The sequence below is a fragment of the Cynocephalus volans genome, chromosome 2 (genome assembly GCF_027409185.1).
Source record: "Cynocephalus volans isolate mCynVol1 chromosome 2, mCynVol1.pri, whole genome shotgun sequence".
NCBI classification, from domain to species: Eukaryota; Metazoa; Chordata; class Mammalia; order Dermoptera; family Cynocephalidae; genus Cynocephalus; species Cynocephalus volans.
Window position 1 is genome coordinate 217,334,669 of NC_084461.1, and position 24,646 is coordinate 217,359,314.

The window sequence follows — 24,646 nt, forward strand, 5'->3', positions numbered from 1 at the left end:
GATCCTCAGACCCCGAACACTTTGGAAATTGACCAGTAAGTTCTCCTCATCTGTGATAAGGCTGCTGAGGAGCATTCTTGAGGTGCTTACACTGATCATTCCTATAGCCCCTGCTTCCTGCCAGTAGCCCACCAAGACCCTGGGCTTACTCTTAGGACCGTGCACTCATCCAAGGAACCCTGGCATCTAGCAGAGCCAAGGCATGCACTGCAGCAGGGGATCTCAAAGTCTAACATGCAGTCTGAAAGTTTAGGGCCTGCAGGAGCACAGACTGCTGGGCCCCACCCCAGGGATTCTGATTCAACAGGTCTGGGATGAGGCTGGGAATGTGCTTTTCTAACTAGTTCCAGGGGATGCTGATGCTGCTGGTCCAGGGACCCCACTTTGAGAAGCACTAGACTCAAAGTACTCATAATATACATATTTAATACATATGTGTTGATTGATTACTTTAAGGTAGATACTTCCTGACACAATGTTAAAAAAAAGTTAATTTGCATTCATTGTCAAATATTAAACTGATCTGATGTGACCTAGTTTCTGGTGCAAGACCAAGGCCAGCATGTGGCCCTAAGCTCTGGGTGGGGCAAACTCTGGTGTCACAGAGTCAGGGCAAGTTCTGGGAGAAAGTCCAGCCTGACAGCTTAACATGACATCAGAGAGGCACTGCAAAATGCCAGCAGGGTCCTCCTCAGGTAGGACATACAGATGAGGCCCTACATGCAGGAGCATGTGGGCAGAACACAGAAAAAGTCCAGGAAGAGACAGGTGACCCGACGAAGCCCAGTGCCAGGTAAGTCTCTCAGCCAGAGGCAGAGCTGCAGGTTTGAGGCTGGGGTCTCCGGCAAGGATCCCCTTACAGAAGCTTGAGTCTCATGACTGTCAATGCAGGCACCAGGAATAAGGCCTCACTCGCAGATGCAAGTCAGAAGCAAAGTCATTCAGAAACAGAACCCACAGTAGATGCTAGAGCAACAGATAGCATGACGGTGTCAAATCCCAGAGAGCTGGCCACACCCTCAGGAAACCCTAATGCCTGTGTGGCCAGGCAGCTGCCCCAGTCTGCAGAGGGTCTGAAGATGTGACCTCAGGGGGTTGCTGTACCTACAGAGTGTGTGCCTTCTCTGAAGACACTCACTCTGTAATGCCGTTTATAAGACAGTGCTGGTTGGAGGCCCTTGACCCACACAGAGGAGATGTGCAGAGGGTGGGAACCCAGGAAGACTTGACAGTCCCCCTGCTCAGAAGTGATGAATGAGGTGAGTTACCTGAACAGGTGTAGACAGATGTGATCTCATACAGGAGTGTGTGCTGGTTAGGTTCAGTGCTAAAGGTATCCCTTTGCTGACCATGGTAACTTTTGCTCTTTCTTAACTCTGGCCTCATCAGTATTTTGGAGGCCACCTTACTTCAGAATCTAGAGCCTTCCGTGTCCAGGTTATAAGCAAATTAGGTGTTTTCTATGTGATTCTCACTCAGCAGATGAGTTAATGAGTACCCTGGGGGACCTGGACATAGTCCAGTTACCCTTAAATCACCTTAGCGTTTGTCTTAAAAATTCATGCAAACTGTGTATGCTACTTTTAATATAAAACTATTTCTATGTGTGAAGAAAATTAATACTCTGACACAGCGGTTTTCTTGTGACTTGCCTAGTGCTGGAATAGAACCTCCTGTCCCCAGCAGAATAGGCAGTCCTGTTGGAGACCATCGAGGCTCTCTGGGATGTGGCCATGCCAAGTGTCCAGGCCCACCTACCTCCTCTTTCTCGGCCTAAGTTCAAGTCATATTCAACTACCCGCTTCTTACATAAACCAGGCATTTTAAAATGCTATTTATTTCCTCTGTTTGCTGAGATTTCCTCTTCCCAGTGCAATTCAGTATGTTTTGATTAATGAATTAATGACATTTTCATATTTTTTTTAATCCATCAAGACCACATAAAACAAGACTCCCCCCTAAATGATTGGTATAACCTCAATATCAAAAACAACAACAGCACCTTCTGTGAACTATTAAACAGTTGATTTAGTGAAAACATGCTGTTTATAATTTAGCCAGCCCCTTAGACTTGTCATTTCCTCATAAGAAAGATTCTCATAAAGAAAACATATTAGTAATTGGATGTTAATGATCTCATTCTGCAAATCACAGAGATTGTTTTTTTTTTTTTTTTTTTTTAAGCTTCTCTTGCATTTAGCCCAAAGAAACAAACAAAGCCTTAATGAGGCAGAAACATCTCGGGGAGGTTTGGGGAGATGGTCATCAGAAATGGAGAGGTAGGACTGGGACTACCAACTGCATTCTATGTGTTCGGATAAAAGGCTCTTCAAGGAGAGTCACCTTTAGCTCCTGTTACCAAGGGCTCTGTGTCCCAGGAACTCATTCTGTTTAAAAGGGTATTCTTCAGTTCCCAACACACAGAGGTGACAAATGTTTGAGGTGATGCGTATGCTAAGAACCATGATATGATTTTTGCACACAGTATGAACATACCAAATATCATACTATACTCCATAAATATATACAATTATCATGGACCACTTAAGAAAAATAAATTAAAAAGAAAAAAAAAAAAAAGAAATAGAGAGTAGAATAGTGATTACCAGAGGAAGGAAAAGAAAAGGGGCAGGGGAGACTAGGGAAAGGTTGTAGACTGGTACAAAGTTACAAAGTCACAGTTAGACAGGAAGAATAAGTACTGGTGCTCTGGGGTGACATAGCTAACAATATTGTATCATATATCTCAAGATAGCCAGAAAAGAGGATCTAGAATATTATAACCACAAAGTCATGATAAATGTGTAGGTGACAGCTATGCTAACTACTCTGATTGGATCATCATACAATATATGCATGTATTAAAACAACAAACCGTACCCCGTAACATTTACAATGAAAAAAATAAATTAAATTAAAAAGGGTATTCTTCAAATGAAGACAGAACTAAACCACCCTGACTATTATTTTGAGAATGGCCTTCCTCTGGCCAACTCATCGGCACATGGCATCAAAGCTGCCCTTTCTAACTTCACTTTCTTCAGCCCCTGGGGCCAGGAGCTCACCCTGGGAGCAAGGCCAAGGCCACGAGCCCCGCAGAAGCTGCCAGCAGACAACAGGTGTGCTCCATCAACACCTCATGGGACATCCAGGGGTGAGGGTCCCTACCAGCCTCCCTTCCCTTGCATCTGGGAGCAGGTGAGCTCTCTACAGAAGGAATGTGGAGGCCCAATGCCTGCCACTGTGAAAGTCCTGTGCTGTTTTACAAAGACTGAGACCTAGAAATCCCTGCATATGTGTGAACTTGTCGTTGTAAAGGGGGCTCAATGGCCCGTAGAGGCAGAATCACAGGACTGAACACCGGGGGATATTTCCTCTGTTCTGCAAAGGAAAGTCTTGCCTTTTCCTGCCCCCAGTCCCCAGGTGCGTGCACCAACCTTGAGATGACTAACTGACCACATCAAAACAAAACAGCCCCAACACTCTAAATGCCTGACATGCTTTTATGAAGCTCCTTTTTGGCTGAGGTCATTGTCTTTTCAAAGTTCTTCTCTTTCCTTGTGCCCAATTAAAATGATGGGACTGGTGGCCTACTTCCAGCAGCCGTGTGGGGTGCAGGTACCACCACTTCCTAAGGCATGCCAGAGTATTTCCTTAAGAACAGCCTAGAGCATGGATTCTTGTATTTTAATCTGTAGCAACAGATTTGGACTTTTATTTATGTTTCTAAAGTCAAGAGAAGTTAAAAAAAAAAACAATCACCTTGATTTGGATCATCAGCATCCAACTACTAAAGATTCTTCTTTGTGAGAATCATGCTTGTAGTGGATTGAATGACGTCCCCCCAAAACTCAACGAAGCTTAAATTGTGTCCCCCAAGTTTTATGTATTAGGAGCTTAGTGTCCCCACTGTGACTGTTAAGAGAGTGGGAAATCCTATTCTGTTAACTGAAGGGTGGAGCCTTAAAGAGGTGATTGGACTGTAGGACCATCTGGTAGTGAATAGATTAAAAATGTTGGTCAAGGGCGTGGTTCTAAGGGCTTTAAAAGAAGAGGAGGGTCTCTCTCTCTCTCTCTCTCTGCTCTCTCTGCTTCCACCATCTTGCAGTGTGAGACCTCTGGGTCACTGTCACCACCACCAGATGGACTTTGGACTTCCTAGCCTCAGAAACTGTAAGCAATAAATTTCATTTTCTTTATAAATCACCCCGTTCCATGTATTTTGTTATGGGCAACAGGAACAGACTAATACAATTGCTAAGGGTCTGGCTATAAATTATAAATTCCTTGCTTATCCCATGAAAAGGTAGGCATGTTCTTTACTAAACCCATTGTTTAAAACAGAACAGAGAAACCACATTGATGAAAAAGAGTAGATTTACTTTAATCGAGGGACAAGAATCTGACATTAGCACACACTTGTGTTATTAAAAAGTTTAACATATAAAACCAATTCCGGAAGCAAGAGTGCTACATCCACAATAGTTATCACACTGAAGACCCATCTAAGGTACTCACAGGCTGCTGCTCTGATTCATTCTCCAGGAAACTTTGCAGAATGGATTATAATTTACTACTTAGAAAAGATAAAGTTATTTTAATATTTAATCTCTAAGGTTGCTGTTACTAATAGATTGTAGTTACCTATTCTCAGCAACTGTACTCCAAAACTGTGTTTACTTTATAAGGAAATATTTACTTTATAAGGAAAAAATGAGAAATTAAAGATACAATTAGAAGAACTGTTGAGTTTGAAAGCATTTTTCAAAATAATATTTTTACTGTCAGGCAGCCATTCTATCTTCATGCATTTGTAAAATTGGATCCCGGTATTACAGTATTAAGACAGGATCCACAATACCATTTTCTTAAAATACATGTAACTAGAAATTGGGCCAAATATAAGAATGGTAAATAGACCACAATATATTCACTGGTAAAATGCCATGCATATTCTGAACTAGTTTTTAAAACTATAATAATTTGACACACTTCTTACACTATAAAATTACATGGGAAAAGTGTACTAAGGACGATGATTACTCTGTAAAACAAAGCAGCACACAGAAACTCTTGTAACTTGATTATCTCATGTGTGAACCCTGGGAGCTGGGCCTAGGAAAATGCTGTAAGAGATACTGGCCTCTGTGGGCCTCAAGCCCAGGGAACCTCCTGCACTGATCCAATGCAGGTATGTAATTGTACCTGAGCTCTGTCACTTTGACAGCTGCAAGGAGGACCCCCACTCCCAGCACCACTTTGGAAAACAGTTTGGTTCCCCACCTGGGACAGCTGAAGATGTTGCATCCCCTGACTCAACAGTTCCAGTCCTAGCTATATAAAGAGACCCTGAGCAAGCTCCTCAAATTTGTGTTCACATATCCCATAGAACAATTTTGAAAATGTTTTAAAAATTTTTGTTCATGTATCCCATAAAACAATTTTGAAAACAATTTCAAATGACCACCTAGAATTTCATTATAAATTAATTAAATAAACTAATAAACTAGTTGCAAACGATTAGGTAATTTCAGGTATAATCTAAACACTGATATTTAGAAATAAAAGTCTTGCATCACTTTTTAAAATTTATCCATGAGAATAAAAACACAGAGTGATGTGGTTTCCACCATATCCATAAAATACTCGAGCAAACTGCTTTTTAAGAGTTAAGCATTTCGTATAACTTCTTCTTCTTGTTTTCCTAGAAATACTACTTCAACTCACTCCTGCGTCAGAATTATGCAAACATGTTTTTTTTGTGCTTGAAAGTTTTTGTACTTGGTCATTCTATCAGACTTCTCTACAATAAAAACATGTACAAACATTTGATTTTTAAATTTTTTTCCTGTGACTTTGTTCAAATTTTTAACTATAAATTGAATTATCCATAATAGCACAGAATTGATCAAACAACATAGTTGTGATATCTTGTATTTTGATCAATACCAAACATAAAGTTTGAAGTCCCCCCGGTAATAAAGCTCTTCACACTGGGATTGAAGGAGTCTCTGCCGATGTTTCTTTTGTGCCTGTTTGTGCATGACGTGGCCTGCGATCAGCTCTGATCTGGTCACAGGCTAATCAGCTCTAAGAAGAGTACCTGTGGGCTTGGAGGGTCTGGAAATTGATTCTCTTAAATTTGAAATCCATGGATCAGGTTTTATTCCTTAACCCAAACTTGAGTTGTTTTCATGTGAAAAAGTTGACAGTCAGTTGTGTTTAGACCACTGCAGGTCAGCATGTGACTGGACACTTAAGCAACTAATTTGGGAGGCCTCCTCCTGGCTGTGCAAGTTCAGAGCCGAGGACACGGGTGGCGGCCTGTGGGCGCTGGCCCAAGCCCGGGGGTGCTGGTCACCGGCTCAGGGCTGCTGTGGGGCTCCCTACCTGCTCTTCTTTCTGAGTCTACCCTTGAATGGGAGTGAGCTGTGGAGTCTGGCTCTCCTGCAGATTCAGGTGGGCCACGGCTGGGTCTGTTAGCATAACCTCATTCCACGTGAGACAGTGCAGGTTGTCGTAGGTTGTTTCCTAGGACCCGAGTCAGACCTGATGTGGGACAAAGTGCTTTACCTCAACATCCACTCTCTAGCTCTCTTCCCTAGACTTGCCAACGGGAGCACAGTGACTATTCCTGGGGTGTCGGCCTCTTACCTCCCACTAAGCACACTCCTCTTCTCCTGCCCGCTGGGCAGGACCACAGTGACGTCCACGGTGGTGTCCCGCAGTCCCTCCTTCATGTGGACCAGGTTCTGCTGTGGACCGAGGGCCATGTCGCGGGGAGGGTTCTGTTCCCCGTGAACACTCAGAGCGGCTGGCTTTCCAGGAGGTGGGGGAGCACGAGCCTTCATCTTCCTCCTTGAAAAGTGACAACACAGAGTGATGAACGAAGTGGCAGTCTTCCTGTTTTCCTAATAACAATTTATTCTCTTTTAAAAAAAAAAAAATTTATTGATTATACATTTTCACGGGACACAGAGCTGACCATCAGCACCTGTGCCTAAGATGGGATGTTTGGATCAATACTATCAGCATGCCCACCACCTCAAATTGCAATTATTCTACGTGTCCCCAACCCAGCCTCTCCCCCTCCCCCCCACTGAAGCAACCAACAATTCATTCTTATAAGTATGTATGTCTCTTCAGAAATGCCTTCCAAGTTTCATGGCCTTCTTAAAATCAGTAGGTCAACCCTCCTACATTGCTGGTAGGAATGTAAATTGGTACAGCCACTGTGGAAACAGTTTGGAGGTTCCTTAGAGAACCAAAAATAGATCTACTTTACTATCCAGCGGTCCCACTACTGAGTATATACTCAAAGGAAATGAAAATATAAAAAAGACACCTGCACTCCCCTGTCTATCACAGCACTATTCACAATAGCCAAGAGATGGAATCAACCTATATGTCCATAAATGGATAAATGGATTAAAAATTATGGTATATACACACAATGGAATACTATTCATCTATAATAAAAATGAAATCCTATCATTTGCAGCAACATATATGGAACTGGAAACCATCACGTTAAGTGAAGTCAAGCACAGAAGGACAAATACCATATGATCTCATTCATGTGGGATCTAAAAAAAATAAAAGTGGTTCTCATAGAAGTAGAGAGTAGAATAATGGTTACCAGAATCCCAGGAAGCGGAAGAGAAGGGATAATTAACAGGTACAAAACTAAGCATCTGCCCCAAGTGAGTCATTGTGCGGTATATGCATGTATTGAAACAACACACTGTACGTATCAGTACACGATAAAAAAAAAAAGAAATTTAAAATAAAAAAATAAAATAAAATCAGTATATTAGCACGCTTCAATGCTAACAGATATAATATCCTCCCTTAACTAAGCAAGTTAAAAAAAAAAAATAGAGAAAGCATTTTTGAAAGTGTTCCTGGAAAGAAACTCCCTACAGACGTGTTCGCCATCTGGGAGCGGCACAACCCTGCTTTCTTCAGGTCCCCGGTCAGGATGTGGGTGGGTGTTGCAAAGTGTCCTGGCCGTGCCCTCCTGGACTGCAGTAGGTGGGGGCAGGGAGGAGGGGAACCATGCCTCATGACTGATGACTTGGAGGCGTCCGGTGGTCTGTTAAATCCTGCCCCAGCTCCACAGCTACGACCTGTTCCGAAGATCCAGAATCCACAGAGCTGTGAAACGGAGGATGTGTAGGGACCATATCAAGATGCACAAAATCAGCCAGAAAGTCCATCAGCCCAACACCCATCGACAGCCAGTGTGGCCGATGCGGCTGTTTGGCAGGGCAGGTGTTGTAGTATCAGCACACAGTCCCTCTGTCTGTCTACACCTTGTTGGGACTGTGCTTTGAGTGCTCAGTCACCTTGCAGGAGACTTCTAAACACCTGCCAATGAGCCACTACTCTGACAGCACTTTTAGAAATTCTTGCTTCTTCCAGATTAGTCAGAAAAGGCAATTGAACTTATTTTATATAGGCATTTTATTTTATATATAGAATACATATATATGTATATGTGCACATGTATGTATGTACTTATTTATATATAAGGGCCTTGTTTTATATGGTATTTAATTTTATATGTAAAAATACATATTTATGTATATGTTTACACATGTATGTGTGCATATATATGTATATATGTATGTATTTATTTATATATAAGGGTCTTATTTTACATAGGAATTTTATATATAGAATATATATGTATCTGTTTACATATGTATATTTGCATATGTATGTATGTACTTATTTATATATAATGGCCTTATTTTATATAGGCCCCGGGTATTTTATCATAATAACAGCTACTATTTACTCAGAACTTAACATTCCATAGGACCTATGCTCATAAAAAACTTAGTAAGTTTACCTCATCCAGTCCTCAAAATCTTTTGCAGCGGAGAAAACTGAGTCTCAGAGAGACTCCTAGCTCAACTGAAAGCAGACAATCCTTTGGTGTCTGGGCAGAGATGGAAACCAGATCCCTGACTGCACAGGGCTCATGCCTGCCCACCTGTCCACCTCCTGCCACACTCCAGTTAGAAGATCCACGAGAAGCAACCTGAGCCCTGGGTGCACTTTAGACTCTGTTGCAGAGCAGTCTTCTTGGAGGTGTTTTGACATGAGGTCTCAGGGACACAAAAATCCTATTTCTAGAAGTTTATCCTGAAGAAATAATCCCACAAGACTTCATTGTGGGAGGCTCAAAGATGCTCATTACAACATAATTTTTAATGGTAAATAAATACACAAATAATCTAACCATACATCAGTAAACAAACACATCAAACACATAAATAATCTAACTGTACATCAATACATGACAATCCAGCAAATTATGGCACAATGTTACATCAGCATCAGTTAAATATACTTTAAAAGTATATAATTTGATGTGCAAAAATGCTCAGTGCAGATTTTTTAAAAAATTTAAAGCAAGGTTCAAAAAAATACTTGTTTAGGAAAAGTCCATTTTTAAAGAGAAATCTACTTTATAGCAATAGGTCATACAAAACAGTCTAGAATGACAGAGTAAAGAATTAGCAACTAGACCTCTGGATGAAGGGTGGCATGACATATGTTTTGCTATTTTAGAATTCCTAATGCATTCTTGTAAAATATATGTATATGTATTACTTGTCAAATAAAAGAGGTCATTTAAAAATACCTAAAAAAAACCCCAGCAAATGAGATTCAGATGAGACTGTAAACTTACTGATGTTCACGATGCTGGTTAATACAAGACTTTGGAATAACATCCAGTCTCATCCTCTGCTATGGTAAGTAGGTATAAATAAATTCTCTTCTTTTTCTTGTTAAAGCTTTATATTTGTATCATAATATTTATAATTTTTATGTTATATTTTTATCCATTACATATTTATTTCCTGTCAATTTATAGAAATTAAAAAAAAAAACCAGTCAACATATATTGCATTATTCTATGGGCCAAATATTTATTAATTCACTTGTCCCTCACTACATCACTCTAAAGAGGTACTATTGCTGTTTCTATTTTATGAATAAGCAGTGTGAGCACATTCTCCCAATATTACAGAGAGGCAGAGCTGACATCAAACCCAGACAAACTGGTTCCAGAGCCTGAAATTTTAACCACTACATTTTCAGCCTCTGTTAGAAAGTACAGATTTCACCCCATTTTAGAGATGGAAAACTCAAGGCTGAGAGAAACAGGTTCTAGAGTTAACCAACCTTGGGTGGAGAAGCCCCATCTCTGAGCAGCCCACTTGCTATTAGCAATACCTCCCAAAGGTGCTTTTGGAAAAAAAAAAAAAAAGTTTATCATTTTTGGGAAATAAATAGATTTTCCAATTTATCAGGCTCGAACTCTTTCAGAAGACACTGAGTCAAACAGGAAGCCACTGCTGATGTGTTTATTTATTAGGGCAGCACTGTGACAGGAGCAACAGACTGACAGGGGTGGAAGAGGTTTCCACTGCCCCTGTCATTATTCCAAATGAACAATCTGTCTCTGACTACGAGAGTCACCCTTGTGATAGCATTCATCCACCCTTCCCTCCCCACTCCGCCGTCACCACAGCATCCAAACCCTCACTGCTACGGTATACCCAAACGCAGAGGTGCATAACAAAGCATTCTTCCCACAGCCCACGTCCTCTCCATCATTCTGTGCCTACTTAGATTCCTTCCATCCAGAGTATTTACCAAGAGCCGACCCTGAGGGCTGTCTGTCTCCTTATGCCTGACCTTGCACGTGGCACCCCTACGCATGCACCTACCAGAGGTCCACTCTGCAAGGACACTAGGGACGTTTGCCTGCCCAGCACAGGGTTGCATGTGTGTCTGCATGTGTGCACACACATTTAAGTTAGCCAACATTTTAAAAATTGGAATATTTCATACTAAGAAAATAAATTTCTGGCTCTTTTTCAAAAAAAAAAAAAAAAAGGCTTGCTAATGCCTTAAACATGCTGATAGTAAAAACCAGCTGTGTGCTTCCATCTGGACTGGTTGACCACCGGACCTACTGGCTCAAAACAGCACATGTGTCCCCTATAGGGCCATGAACGACATCCCAGGCTCTGAAGAATCTGAACATCTCTGCGGACCCGACCTTGAACCAGTCCTCAGTCTCCTCTCTTCTGACAACTGGTCCACAGCTCACTGTTCCTGGAAACCCACCAATTCCCCCAGTGGCTTCTGCCTTGCTATGCTCTCTGCCTTATGTCTTTTTGCTCCCAAAGTCACAGCTCAAAACGACACCTTCTGAGAAGCCATCCTGGCTGCTCCAGACCTGGGGACACATATGGCCAAGACTAGCGACCTCTACAATGACTGCTCTCCAGCTGGAAGCACTTGGGGAGCTTAAAAAACATCCAATCACAGACCAGTTAAATCTGAATAGGTGAGAGCTGGTTTATGATAATGGATTGCAACATTTCCTTACAACAAAGGCCCCTTTTTAAACATTAAAATGCTATGATTATGGCTGCATCATTTGATGAAATCAATGGAGGTACTATACAAATCTACATTTAATATACATGTTGATAAATGTATAGGTTTGTGTTTTATTTCACAGAATAACAAGTGCCTATTTTGAGAAGTACCCATGAAAGTTTCTTACACCAAAATTAATGCCTGATGTACATGTGAATTCAGAGACTGTCTTCAGTTGCTCTGAGTCTGCACGTGAGTGCAGGACCCCGGTTTGAGAAAACTGTCTGAAACCGTGCCCTGAATACTGGATACATATGCCCTTCCTCCTCTCCCCATTATTATTAATCTCTTCAGGTAACAAGGTAGGTACCTCACTTCAACTGTTTTTTTAACATCCTGGAAGGCAGCAAATACCATAGTAAGGCTGTTTGTATTTTCTCTATGTAGCACACTGCTCTGCGTATTGGCAGGTTCTTAAAAATACTTATGATGATGATGTTGACAAAGCTGAAGTATATCCAGTTCCTGCCTCCAAGGAACATCATGGACTTACAACAACTTAAGACAGAATGAAACAGAGATTGCAGAATAAACATTTTAAGAGAGAGACGATTTTGGAGGGAAAAGAAATCTGGGCAGATTGCAGTGGGAGGTTGTCTACCTAAGGAGGAGGCCTCGAGCAGTCTCATGGACGAGCAGAAACCAGAGATGTGTGAGAGAGAGAGATGCGGGAGGGAAGACAGGAGAAGTCCCAGGTGGGAAGAAGTATGTTGGAAAAAAATATAAGTACTGCAATGCCCATCATGGGAGAAGATATTAAAACAGCATATCTGCGCTGAGTTTACCTGCCACACAGCACTTTCACTCTTCATCTGGGTTGTTAATATACCTGGGCTCATCTGATCCTCCTAACCTAGGGCATAGAACGCCTGCCCTCATTGTACTGGCAGGCGTGTGCTCAGGTGGGTTCTAAATGAATCGGTATCTGGCAAATATTTGGGTAAGGCCTAAATGATCACTGAGAAGGGGCTGGGGCCCGGGTGGAGTAAATGTGTGTTTTGTGAGAGAAGAAGACCCACTGCTGCAGGGGAGGTAAGGCCTGGGGGGTGCCCGGCCGGGGGCATGCATCCCGCTAGCCAGCAGGGAGCCCTGATGGAGTATGAGAACAAGGGCAAGCAGACCACGACGAGGCAGCAGCCGGGGACACAGGACAACGCAGAGGCTGCAGGCAGCAGCACGTGAGTCAGCAGAACAGCCCAGGGCCTGCAGACACCAGAGGTCTGAACCAAAGGCTACTCTGGGGGTGCAGAGGTTGCACAGAGGGGGAATTGTTAGAAGAAACCACAGAAGTGAGGATGGAGGGGCCGGGGAGGAGGGCCAGGACTGTACAATACCACTGGGGTTTTCTTTCCCTGAGTCTAGCACTAGGCTCAGAACAGGCAGAGATGTTTTTGGAGGAGATGATCGGGTGGCTTCAGATGGGCTGCCTTTGAGATGGTAGGGATGGTTCCAGGCACAGGTAGGTATGGGCAGAAGGCAGGGAGTGATGGACAGAGACTGAAGAGCCCCTACTCGGGGAATACCCTGGAGTTCTCTCTCAGAACCTGACCTGGCCACTGGCAAGCCCCAGACATGGTATCATCTCACGGAGTCTGCAAGGCGACAGGTCCACAGCTGAGAGAGTGCTCAGAGAGGACTCGACTCCGGCCTGAGCATGGCTGCTTTCCAGGCTCAGATTGGCCAGTCAATCTCATCCCTAAACTTCACCTCCAACCCAACAACTGGCCATCACACCTGGAGCACAGTGCTGACATCAGCGCTGAGGCTACATCACAAATGTCACCTGTGTGTCCAGGATGTGCTGTCCTGGATCTGCATTATTTCAGGAGAGTCTCTTCTTTCTGGACCTCAATTTCCACACTGATGAGATCGCGGGCTGGACTATCTTAAGTCTCACCCAGCTCTGACATTCTAAATCACAGGAAAATATAAATCCCAAACCACCACCATTATAATAAGCTAAAGTGCAGTTAGTATTACATGGCCACTGTCAAAAAAAAACCAATAACAAAAAATGACTAGCGCAGGTGAGGATGTGGGGTATCTGGAACCCTTGTGCATTGCTGCTGGGAATGTAAAACAGTGCACCTGCTGTGGAAAGTGGTACGGCACCTCTCGAAAAGTTACACATAAAATTGCCATATGATCCAGAAATCACTTCTGTGTGCACGCCAAAAGATCTGAAAGCAGGAATGTGAAAAGATACTTGCACACCCACGTTCATAGCAGCAGTATCTACAATAGCCAAAGTGGAAGTAACCCAAATATCCACCAACAGATGAATGGATAAAAAAATGTGGTAAATACACAATGTAGGATATTACTATATAGAATATAAATTTTATGATTATTCAACCCTAATTTTTAAAAATTATAGCTAAAATTCAGTTTTCACCCTAAACTTTAGCAGTTCCTCTGTCTAAGTACGTCTTATTGGCAGGTCACTCTGGTCCGTTCCTCAGTGGTCTCCTCTTCAGGGACCCTTCGGCCCCACCCTCTCACTCCTCCCACCCCCACGAGAAGCTTCTTTTGCTGAGCAGACTGCAGGCTGTGACTGAGGATGCTGAGCCTGACGTGGGGGCCAGCAGAGACACTGCTAAACTCCCCTTGAGGACAGGGGAATGGGGCAAGGTGGGACCCCGGGAGAGGGAGCCCTGATGGAGGGGGCAGGACCAAGGGTGGGCAAAGTTGGGTTGAGTCTGGCTGTGAGTGGACTGTGAGGAACTCTCCCCTGGCTCCCCCTGGACTCCGCCTTCGTCACAGGAGCGTCTACCAGTACTTCTGGAGTCAGCTGTGTGTTTGTGAGGGTGTGTGGCAGTAAGGCACAGACGCTGCCCGTGTGGAAGGACCCCACAGGCTCAGACCAGGCTGGTTCCTCCTTCCCCATCTCCTGCCTGCGGGTGTGGATTCCCAGAATGTAAGTGTCCTCCTCCACAGACACGGTCACAGGGCAAAAGAGAAAATGCCCCGGAGAGAACCACGGCTGTTCACACGGGACCCCGAGTCGTCTTTGCTCAGTCGTTAGCGTTTTCAAGCAGGGGACACCTTTCTAGAAGACCTGTGCAGATGAAGTGCAGTTCAGTCTAACTGAGATTCAGATGTGCGTGGGCAGATTAACAAGGATAGGGACCCTGCCCAGCTCCTCCAGGGCACACCCATGGCAGGTGCTCCGGCTGGTGGCACGCGGGCTGGGTGATCGGGCTTCCCTTCCTCACCCACTCCATCAGGAAGCAGGGCAGGTCCTCGGGCTCATCGGGGAATGACTCACTGAGCACACATCCCAAACTCCCTTTGCTACCTCCAGGTTAGAAAAGCTGGGTGTGCCCCACCAATAACCATGTATAAAATGAAAAAGACATATAAAAACACTTCTGGCATTTCAAAGATCATCAATCATAGCTCCAAATGGTTTTAGCTTAAAATCATCACAAATTTACTAAGTTTCAGGGTGTGGCTTGCTAATTCCCACATCACCTGGGAAGCTCTCAGCTGGGTTTTTATTCTGAGAGCTCTTCAACGTGCACCAGAATGCTAGAAATCTGCTCGCTGAAAGTCAGTAGATCTAAGACGATGTGGGGTGCTCAGCTCAGTGAATGCAAATCTCAGATTCAGCTTGGGGTCCAGGCAGCTGAATTTAAACCTAAGTGCACAGGTGACAGCCAGAGCCCAGCCAGGCTGCACGGGCCTAGGTAGACAGGGCCTGCAGATGGAAAAGGGGGCAGTCACCACCTCTGTGCTCCCAGACCCAGCATCCACAGGCCGCTCTGCTTCATGTTTCTTCCATGTCTCCAGCAGGAACTATCATCTGTGGATCGGAAGTTACAACATTTTCTTACTCTCCAAGAACAGTGGAAGCCAAAGTCCACGGTTATGCTGATGCCAGCTCACCGGAATGACATGCCTGCATGATTTATGCCCATTTACCATGTCGGCCACTCCGGCTGGCTGCTAGTAAACAGCATCTGCTCCAAGGGAATTTCAGAGAGAAACCAGCCACAGCCGGCTCCTCCTGGTGACTGATCCACCTGGGAAGCAAGTGCTGGCCAAATGGCTCTGTTTCCCCTGCAGGCAGGAGGGAGTCGCCCTCCACTCCCAGATTCTTCAGCAGCAGGATGTCTGCTTCACCCTGGAAGAGAGGCTGAATGTTGTGAACAAGCTGCCTCTTTGGTTTGGCTATTTATTACCAGCCATCGCTCTAGACTTAAAATCTAGGAGAACAGAGACTGTGACTTCTGTGCTTGTCATTGACAAGCAAAGTGCTAGACCCAGCGGAGGCGCCTCCGTACCCACTCAAGCGAGTGGCAAGCGAGTGAATCCACCAGGATTCAGCTGCCAGTCGGTGCCCAACTTTGTTAGCGACAAAAGAGTAGAATGGCATCCAGAAACCCAAACTCCCAGAAGACAGCCGCGTGCTACTGAAGGCAGGCACACTGCTCCCAGAGAGGCCGAGGAGGAGTCCTCACATCAGTACCGGTTCCCACATCTCTGCGTCCAACATTAATTGTTCTTTTTTTCCTTCTCATTTTCTGAACACTTATGAATCAGCTACCACGTCAAACACCTTGTACATGTTCCATCCTAACAACAACTCCGTGTGACAAGTTACTCTTCCCATTCTACAGATGAGATGACTGAGGATCCAACAGGTTAAGGAACTTTCTCACGACACATGGCTGGGAAGACTGGGTTCCATCCGAGGTCTTTCTGGGCTTGGTCACCATCCTAGCCATGACACACTGCTGCCCTCCTCCTTAAGTACTTCTTGAAACAGAAAACCCAGCCTATCTGGCAGACTGATCTGGAAATGTGTTCTAGAATGCTGGACCCTGGGGCAGCAGCTGTGATGAGAGGTGTTAGGTTAGCGGCACCCCATAGTGAAGGTTTCCAGCACACAATTGTAGAGAGGCACCCTCTGCTCTCATGTGGGGTCTGGAAAAGCCTTGTTTGCCCCAAGAATTTCGACCAGTGCTCAAGGTTCCACATGCTTCAGATGGAATCACGGGACTCTGTTCAACTACCTCGGGAAACAGAGGAAGAAGTGGTGTCATGGGGAGATGGAAGACATGCCCAGGGCTCACATCAGGCCAGGTCAGTCTTGAGGGTTCCTAAATGCCATTAGGGCCAAGGAGTCCTTTCAGCATCTGATGAAGGCTGTGGACCTTCTTCCCAGGCAAGATGCACCAGGCTCCTTCACACACACACAATTCTGTAAAGCACCTTGAGCGACCACAGACCCCAGGTTAAGAACCCCTGTAATACCTTCTCTCAGAGCTCAGCACTCCCAAGCTCAGGGCATTTCTCCTTCTAAGACAAGGGTTCCTTCTAATAGAAAAGAAGAAAAATCAGGAAAAGTCCTATCAAAGCTTTCCCTCCTCTTTGCACTTAAAAATAAAACTTAATGCCAGAGAATTATTCAACAGAAGATCCAGATAAGTAAGGTCTAAAACATGTATCTATGCCACGTTCAAACTAAGAAGCCACAGTCAAACTGCTTACAGAAGCAATGGGGCATAAAGACAGTAAACACCATACTGGCCCAGTAAACCAGGTGGAAATGGTTTTACCCATAAAAATGCCATATTTCAGGGCACAAAAAGGCACTTGCCCCTATGACATCTTCTTATAGCTTCAAACCATTCATCAGGTCCTGGTTACATGTTCTGGAGTCAGAAAGATGTAAGCTATGATATTGCCAAGCTATGCATCCTCCAGCAATAGCTTATTTGGGCAAGTTATTGTAATTTGTAAGCCTCAGTTTCCCCAAGAGATTTCAATGCTTATCAGATGGGGTTTATATGAGGATTAAATGAGATGACTCCTGTAAAGTTTCTGGCGGGGCACTAAGACATAAGCAGTGCTCAGTGACTGGTAGCCAATTGCAATTATTTTGACTATTATTAGCATGTTTACTCTTTGGGATTAAATAAAAAGCAAGTCTCTATGAGAGTAGAGAAGAACCTAGCTCTTCCAGATGTCCAAAAAAAGCTCTTTTATGCAGCAAATACACTCAAAACTGAATGAGAAATCCTACTCACAATAGAATTTCACAGTTTCAACCTGGGAGTGGGGAAAGCTTTCAGTAATTCAACATAAAAAGATTAGCTTTCTAGATAGGATTCTCCAAGACATAATAACAAAAGATATCCATAACACTCACCAAACTCTAAACTCAGGGAACTGTATATATGGGAACGCTGATATCTCACAATACATCAAGTAAGTATTCAAGGAGGAACATTTGAGAGTTGAGACCCACAGCTATTACCCAATTCCCAGTAAGTTAACAAAGAGGCCCGTAGGTGTGGATCACTTCACTTCACTATCAGCAAATACTCCCTGCTTAAGCTGAGCAGGGCAGCTCCTGCTCCAAGTATCAGATAAAAACAAGAGTTACTGCATTGTTGAATATCACAGAAAAAGGATATCTGCTTCCAAAAAAACCAGGCAGTGCTAGTTTAGTGAGGACTGAACATTCTTAACAAATGCAATGGAACAGATCAGAGGAGAAAACTTACTGGTTCCCAAACCACCAGGCAATGTTTGCATACATCCCGAGCTGTGCCTGCCTCGCCTGCTGTGGGCTTGCTTTGCCCCCTAAAAGGAGAGCAAGGGGGCTTTCTACTGTACAGCCAATGCAGTCCCAGAAGCTAAAGGACACAAAACATTCTCTGAGCGACCCAGGACAAGGGGCTCCAGTGCAGTGAAGTGGTGCGTGAGAATGAGCAGAGGCCTGTGATCTGACCAGCTAGTAACTAATTCATGAGGGTGCCACCTGACGCTCCCCGAGCACGCCAGCTCTGCACACGCCTAGATGCCACGGCAGCCTGCACTACCAGTGACGAGATCACAAGTCGTTTTGCTAGCGAATTGTCTTGGCTCACTTGCTCAGTCACATGCCCTCTAAACCCAGACAATGAAAATGAGAAATAAGAGTTCTGATGGAGGAAGAGCAGGCTTGTCTTTAAGGAGGCGCCCGGCCACAGCCCTGCTCCTTTCTCCAAAGGCACCCACCACTGTCTTGGAGTCTGCTGTGTGGCGGGGCAGGGGTTCCCTGGGGAGAAAGCCAGATCCAGGAGAGACAAGCTAGCTCTTTAACTCAGCCCACCAGCCTTGTGCACCTAAGTGGCTGTAGAGTTTGTATACAGCAATTCTTCTTGTCATGTCTCAGTCTTGACTTCACATCTTCTTTTCCTAAAGGAGTTTCGATTTTTCTTTTCTTCCCCTTACCCCCACTGAAAACTAGTCAACCGGAAAATCACTGCCTTCTGCAACCAGTCTTTATGTGGCAGTGTGGTTTTTCAAGCTCAAATGCCATATTTGGTTTCTACTGAATATCACTGTCCCAGGACTACAAGCCATGCTGCCAAATAGATCAACCCATGCACATGGGCACACCCAGTAGCCTGGCCTGCTCTCAGCTTTACCCAAGCTAAAGGCCCAAGGGTCCCATCCAGGGCACAACAGGTTTGGGAACAGAGGGATCTGGCTACCCCACCCCACCCCCCGATCCTCTGCACATTCTTTGGCCCCTGCAGTCTTCTCTGTGTGGGCTGCAGCGTCACCTGATTCTGTGACCCTGGCTGGCAACCCCCAGAGTTCTGGTCGACCTTCCTCTCCCACTGGGGAGGCCCAACCAGTCCAGCATAGCCCAGAGGAAGCAAGGACTGTGCCCCGGCACTGCCTCCACTAAGACACTGCTCCCCCAAGCTTCCTCAATGCAGGGAACCCACACCCTGCTACCACCCGGCTCCCACAGCCTCAGGAGGCTGCATGAGTCTCTGGGGTCCAGGCCCCAACGACACCAGATGAAAAGCTCTCCTGCCTCTCCGTCTCGGTCCATACCTTCACTATTTGCCAAGGTTTCTACTTCACTGTCATCTCCTTCCTCTTTTTTCCTCCTCCTCCCCAAACCCTGTGACTGTGCCATGCTGACCCCTGCCTCCATCTCTCCTGTCCCATTGTTCTCAGGTGGATGTCTCCTCTCAGACTTTTCCACAGGACTCTTAAGGATAAACTTCCGCCACCTGCCTCACCCTCTCCTGAGTCCCATCTCCACAGACTGGAGATGAATTTTCCTCCAGGACATCCCCATCCAACTGTTCTCTCTATGCAAATACCTTAGCGGTCCCAACTGCCCACTGGGTAAAGTCCAGACTTCCCCACCTAATCTGCCTCAGATCCCAATGCTGTTTCTACCACGCCCCACATCACCCACGCCATGGGTGCATGAACCTTGGTGTTTCTGCACACAGAAACATTCTGTCTCCATCTGTCAATCTCTCGCCAGCCATCAGTCAATGAATAAATGAAGGGGTGAAGCTATGAAGGAGAAAGTCACAAGACTTGACTGCTGACATGTGTGGGTGGGAGTCAAACGGGGTGGCTTGGGAGAGAGGACCCTGGAAAAGTAACTACGATAGAGGTTAACACTGCCTGGTTCAAATCTCAGCACCACCACTAACTTGCGAGTGACCTAGCACAATGTCCGAGCACTTAACTTCCCGCAGCTCGCATTTCCTCATCTGGATAATGAGGGTAATAACCACACCTTCTCCACAGGATCATGACAGATTCAGTGCCTGGCATTGACACCTTCAGTTATTATAAGGATCAGAACTATCGGACCATTCTGTCCTTGTGCTAGTACATGTGCGAAGCCTCAGAGCTGGGACAAGGATCCCATACCCTAGAGAGTAGAAATATCCCTGTGGGTTCTAGCACAGAGGAAATCTGGTCTGCCTCCCAGCACTTCTCTAGCATGTCAGAAAAAAGACTAGAGAGCAACAAGGAGATGAGAATCGCACAGCCAGCGCGCCTGTCTAGTGAGGATGTCACAGTGCCCCCTCCTTTACCAGGAGCTTCTCCCTCCTCCTTCGAACCCTGCAGGGGCTCACAGAGGACTACAGGTGGGCTGGGGTGGGTGGGACTGGCACCCATGAAACTGCAGAACTGTAGGCCTGGGCTACCAGGAGCTCCATGGCACGGGTCCCTAGGTGGGAGCACGGGAACTGTAACCCAGGCCTGTTTCCCACCTGCCGAGCGCTGGAGGGTGGCTGGACAGAGCTGTTTATGTCAGAGCGACTGAGAGGGTCAGCAGGTGGCAGCCTGAGGCAGTAGAAGCTGCAGGGCTCAGAAGACCTAAGAGGCCTTTGAAGAAGCCTGAACTAGAGGACTGCGAGTGTGGCAGGGATGAAATGGAAGTGATGGCAGGTGCACATGGCAGGAGCCATGGGCGGGGGCACTACTCACTCACCAAGGAGGCCCCAAGAGCACCGGGGCACCTGCAGCAACAGAGGGAGAACTGCAGAGACCTCCAGCCCCTGTGCCCGTCCCCACGCAGGATATGGAGGCAGCACCCAGAGGGGAGAGGAACTTCAATGACTAGCACAGTGGCTTTCCCCCAGCACGGGCTCCTCGCGTGGTCAGGCCTGGGTGGGAGGCCAGGTGGGAAGGGGAAGCTTCGGCTGGACACACCATTGAAGTTCTGGTTCAGACGAGGCTGAACTTCCTGTCATCTGAGGAATGGGACTAGTCTGGTAGAAAACACAGAACTGAAGACTATGGGCCCTGCTGAGACGTCTTCCAGGATAAGAGCATCAGCAGAGTTAGGACTATGAGCCATACAGTCCACCCCGTTCCATGAATGGGCTGCACATCCTCACCTTTACCCATTTTCTTAATCAAAAATGGGAGTGCCCCCTTCCCACCCAAAGAAAGACAGGAAGACGAGAACAGTAAAAAAGAAAAGAACCACCACACAAAATGTAGTTTCTTCCTTTTTGCCTCTTCTGGAAGACTGTGAGGGTGGAATTTAGGAGTCTCAGCACCCATCTGGCTGAGGGTTCTGGAAGGATGGGAAGGGGGCCCACTGAGGACCTGGAAAGCTGAGCACGGAGCAGCTGGGACGCTCCCACCGCACCCCTCAACTGAGACTTGGGCAGCACGGCACATTCTTATTTTCTTAAGAAATGACAACCAGATATCTTTATGACTTTGTCCTTAATGTTTATTCAATTTCTTCCTGGGCTGTTTGGCTATTAGTAGCCACATCCCATGAAAGTACCAGAGAAGTTGTGTGTGAATTCACAGGCTACAGTGTTAAATGAAAGACACTTATGGAAATGATCAGGAGTGAAAGACACAACACATAACTATGGAAAGGACAAATAGTCCACAAGAGGTAGAAAATAAACACAAACTACAACTACGTTCTTGAACATGCCAGAATGAAATGTTACAAACATTAACTAAAATGAAATTCTTTCATGGTTTTATCGCATTTAGGGACTATAATAGACATCTAATTATTTACACTAATAGACAACTTTTTGGTTTTCATCAGCATCTGAGACTGAATCAACACTGATTCTGGCTCAGAGACCTACAGCAAAACCCAGTCTCCTCTGGATTCACTAACAGAACCAAGGGGCAAGAGAGGTCAATAAATCCCCATCACAAGTGGAAACGAAATGCCAAACCTAGAAGGCAAGAAAACGTGGAGAGATACCTGCTTCCAACAGGCCACACGATGCATTTTTCTTTTCCTTCAGTGGAAAACAGGAGAGAGCTATATTAAGTTCTCTAGCAAAGTGTGAAAAAAGGAGCCAAACCAAGTGGGAATCCTAAGATAAAAACTTCACAGTGAGAAGTTAGGTAGGATGCCTACACTGAAAGGCACCGCTCCTGCTTACCGATAAGCCGTTCTATTTCTATTCACTTCTGTAAATAACTGAAAAGCAGTGAAATCTGACTCGCCAGCTTTCACACAGTGAGTGAGGAATTGGAACAGAGCAGAGATCTGAGAATATCTCAGGAAAATGAACCCAACTCCCTTCACTTGAGGCCACGGACTCACATAATGTCATGGTTCAGAGAAACGACCGTCCACATGATGTCCCCGTGCTGGATGTCTCACAGAGAATGTCTGATTTCTGGGCCTACATTGTGACCACTTCATTTCAGTCCTACTGATAAACTTATGCACATTTGCTGTAAGAACACTAGACCACGTGTTCACAACCTCACCTTAATCACCCCACATCTTATTTCTGCCCTGGTTAACACACAGAATATTCACTGCCTAAAATAAAGGGAAACAGCACTTTATTTAGAATAACCTTATTCTATAATCAAAGATACCTTCATAGGACAGCAGAGAAGACAAAAGACACGGCAGGGCTAGAGGCCCGGCGTCAGCTGGTTTCTATGTGGACATTTCCTGGGCTAAGAGCTAAGTGCTGGTGCCTTTAATTCTCTCTTGAAAATATGACACTTGATAACCTCAGCGTGAACTGTTCCCAAAATAGGGACTGGGCCTCCCAGTGGATCTCTGGCCTGTGAAACCGGAGCTGAGCAGCTAGGCAGGCTCTGCTGGAGCAGCAGCAGGGCCTCTCCGGGCCCCTCCATATACCTGCAGATCTGCCACCATCCACCCATGGGTGCAGAGCTGCCCAGTGTAGCCAGACAGGAACAGCAGCTCAGCCCACTTGCCAAACACCACCACCATTCAGTTCTAGACAGAGAACGTGCTGCTGGGTTAAACCAAGGGTGCACTGTGGCTCATGTCATCTGGATTTACTGATCAAATGGATCGAGCCCTGGACACAGGGCCTTGGGAGAGGGAAGGAGCCTTCCAGGCCTCAGAGAAAGAAAAAAAGGAAGTGAAAGAAAGAGCGAGAAGGGAAGGTAGGAAAGAAAAGGAAAGAAAAAGGAGGGAACAAGAGAGAGAATAAACTGGTCTCTATTTCCGAGGCTGTTCCCCTCTAAAAACTTTGTCTCCTCCCCCACCCTATGTCTAGTGGTCCCAAGCGACAATTTATAGACTTCGAAAAGTTCCTGAATATTCTCGTGGATGTCTCCAACTTCAGCATGGCATTTTTTTCCTGCACTGATCTGTATTTACAATGTCCACCATTCTTTTAAGCCAATAAGCCCAATTTGTTTAAAACCCACTAAGAAACACACCAACTTCTCTTATGTCCTCACACTTCATTTCTCTGAGTTAATTCCTTCAAGTTTCATATCATGGCCCCAGATTTGGCAGGCCCGCGGTTCCTCGTGGCATCCGTGCTGTCCCGATCTGATGGCAGCAATCCAGGTGTTAGCCCTGCTGTCTGTAGCAGGTGACAGGCAGGTATCTGCACAATGTGGGAAGGCAAGCCCAGCCACCTTGCGTTTTCTTCCTACCTCCATGGGTGTCTGTCCTGAGCCCTTCCCTTCGCCCCTATTCTCCTCAAACAATCAGATATAAAAGCTGGGGTGGGAGCTTTAACTGTAGTACTTTTATATCCAGAGCTTTGATTGCAAGTCTGTGATTAACAGGCAGCAATTACGGCATCTCAACCTAAAGCCAAATACTAGAAACAGTCTTTGACATCCCGACCTGGAGAAGCCTTCCCTTTGCCCACCACCGAGGACTTCTCGCTGGCTACACCAAACACCACCCCCAAGGGCAGATCCTGGATTGGAGGGGCCCGAAGTTCACACAGTCTGGGAGGCCCTTATTAAGAGAAGAAAGAACACAGAAACACAATTACAAAATCAGAAGTCAGGCGTGAGCCTGGGCAGTCACAAGGCACTGACTTTTTAGGTACATCATCCTTCCCATCTGCTCTTCTCCACCCCTCTCCTGCACCTGTCCTGGCCATCGACAGCCGCCCCCCCCCCCCACCGCCAGCCCCTAGCCCAGCTCATGTTCTACCTTCTACACCCCCAAGGGTGAGTTCAGTTCAGTTTGGCTTCATCACGCGAAAAACTTAGCAAAATCACTGCCATTTCCTTAGTCGGAGCTACATGATGTCGTCAGGTAAGTTCCTCCCCTCTTACGTAAGCACGGGTCTACTCGCACTCAGTGTGCTCCAAAACAGAGGGAAAGAGCCACTCACGGAGACTCAAACACACCCGTGTGCCAGGCCTTTCCCAACAACCCGGCCAGCAACTGTCATTCCACTGAGCGGATGAGGAAACTGAGGCTCAGAGCCCTCACCACGAATGATGGGAAGACCCGAAGATAAGAAAGCCCAGTTCCTGTTTGTAAATGACTGAAAATATAATGATGATTCAGGCATGGAGATATTAAAGTACAATGGCGCTATGCAGAGAAATGAGAAATCTCATGAAACATGCAAAGGACGAGACGCTTCACTCTCCCAGCAGAGATGCAGGAAAACCTCACACA

At 45.6% G+C, this 24,646-nt stretch overlaps 1 protein-coding gene across 4 annotated transcripts in view; it reads right to left on the reverse strand.

The window, feature by feature from the left end:
* Positions 1-24,646, reverse strand: part of COBL (cordon-bleu WH2 repeat protein) — a 295,923-nt gene that overhangs the window by 201,984 nt on the left and 69,293 nt on the right. For all 4 annotated transcript variants that reach the window (XM_063088248.1, XM_063088250.1, XM_063088249.1 and 1 more), the window contains exon 2: positions 6,655-6,858. In XM_063088248.1, the coding sequence (XP_062944318.1) occupies positions 6,655-6,858 (204 nt within the window). The remainder of the gene's footprint in view (positions 1-6,654; positions 6,859-24,646) is intronic.